At 48.5% G+C, this 2005-nt stretch overlaps 1 protein-coding gene across 1 annotated transcript in view; it reads left to right on the forward strand.

The window, feature by feature from the left end:
- Window positions 1-1110: 1110 nt before the first annotated feature.
- Window positions 1111-2005, forward strand: part of Cdx4 (caudal type homeobox 4) — an 8471-nt gene continuing 7576 nt past the window's right edge. Inside the window, exon 1 of the mRNA XM_031375758.1 lies at window positions 1111-1739. Within this exon, the coding sequence (XP_031231618.1) occupies window positions 1244-1739 (496 nt within the window). The 5' untranslated portion in view covers window positions 1111-1243. The remainder of the gene's footprint in view (window positions 1740-2005) is intronic.

The following is a 2005-nucleotide window of genomic DNA, read 5'->3' on the forward strand; positions in this document are numbered from 1 at the left end:
AAGTCTACTAGAGGGAATAGAGGGAATGGAGTATGGGAGCAGGTTGCACAAACTATTAAAAATCTATAGTATGTTATAAGGGTCAAATAATTGGTGACAACTTATTTGAGTAAGGACCTGATCAAGAATGCTATCAAAGGGCTGGAGAGATGGCTCAGCGGTTAAGAGCACTGATCGCCCTTCCAGAGGTCCTGAGTTCAAACCCCAGCAACCACATGGTAGCTCACAACCATCTGTAATGGGATCTGATACTCTCTTCTGGTGTGTCTGAAGACAGCTACAGCATATTTATATATAATAAATAAATAAATCCTTTTTTTTTTAAAGAAAAGAATGCTATCAATAACTGTATTCAATGAATGAGTGGATGAGTACAGCAGTCAAGCTGGTTACGGGCTTCATCTTAGTGAATTCTGTTTTGTAATGGAGATGCAGTTGGGGCTTCTATTTTTAAATGGGTGAAAGGTCTGGTCTAGGATATAGCAAATTTGTTAAGCATCTAATTAACTCAGACTTCCATTCAACTGGAATGTAACTTTAGGAAGCTAGAAATATATGTCAGTGCTGTTTCTCCAGTGCCTACAACAATTCCTGGCACACTGTAGATACTGAATATACATTTGCGAAACAAATATCTATCTGTCCACAGAAACAAAGTCCTCTCCTGTGTGTGGGAGAAGGGAAAATCCTTTACAGTGGCATAATGGGCCAGTACCAGCTGGAAAATCCGTACCAGGAGAGTATGGGCAGAGGGAGAAACCTGGAGAATAAGCTGCACTCTGGAAGATCAACGGAAGGCAGGCCTCAGTGTAAGAAAGTAAGACTTTGCGCGTCTCAGTCTCATTTTGGAAAAGCCGATGAGAAATTTCTTGAGGAACAACTGCCTCCAAAAGCGCAAAAGTGGTGCTAAGAAAGCAGAAGAATCACCAAAGCGGCACGGAAGGGCTAGGAGCTAGAGGGAGAAGGTGAACAAGTTCCTGTAGACTTTAAATGGCCCTTCATTTGAATGCAAATGCTATGTAAAAGCTTGAAGCCCCTTGACGTCAGCCCAGCCTTTGGTAACCCTCCTATGGCCCACTACCAGTCACCTGGAAATTTAGGGTAGGAACGAAGGATGGAGTAGTCCGAGCCGGCGCAGAGGAGCTAGCAGCGCAGCTAGTGCTGACCCATTGATAGTCTCTTGAGTCTCTAAGTTTACAGGGACCTCAGGATGGCTTAGGGGGCAACTTCTATCCAAGTCACCATGTATGGAAGCTGCCTTTTAGAAAAAGAAGCAAGTATGTACCCAGGCACTCTCAGGAGCCCCGGAGGAAGCAGCACAGCAGGAGTGGGCACCTCTGGGGGCAGTGGTAGTCCTCTCCCTGCCTCCAACTTTACTGCAGCCCCAGTTTACCCACACTACATGGGGTATCCTCATATGTCCAACATGGATCCTCACGGGCCTTCGCTGGGAGCCTGGAACTCACCCTACAGTCCACCCCGGGAAGACTGGAGTACATACCCTGGGCCGCCCAGTACAATGGGCACAGTGCCCATGAACGACATGACCTCCCCAGCTTTCGGCTCCCCAGACTACAGCACTCTGGGCACCACCAGCGGAGCAAGCAACGGCGGTAGCTTGCCAGACCCGGTCAGCGAGTCACTGGTTTCCATCAACTCAGGCACCTCTGGCGCCACTTCTCCCAGCAGGAGCCGCCACAGCCCCTACGCGTGGATGCGCAAGACTGTGCAGGTGACCGGTGAGTAATCCATCGTCCAACTGTTTCTTCTCTTCTCTACTCTTGGTCTGCTACCCTCTTACTCGTCACACCGCGTCCCGCAGGAGAGTTCAACTAAGCAGCCCACAGCATAGCTGGCTGGCGGGATAAGTAATTCCCTCCTTTGCGCCTAAATTCAAAGTCGGTTAAAAGTAGCGCTTGGAACTAAACCTCTTCTGGGGGTTGTTGAGGTAGGCTTTTTTGTTTGTTTGTTTGTTTGGTTGGGTGGGTGGGTGGTGGGTGGGTGG

The sequence above is a fragment of the Mastomys coucha genome, chromosome X (assembly GCF_008632895.1).
Source record: "Mastomys coucha isolate ucsf_1 chromosome X, UCSF_Mcou_1, whole genome shotgun sequence".
Taxonomy (NCBI): domain Eukaryota; kingdom Metazoa; phylum Chordata; class Mammalia; order Rodentia; family Muridae; genus Mastomys; species Mastomys coucha.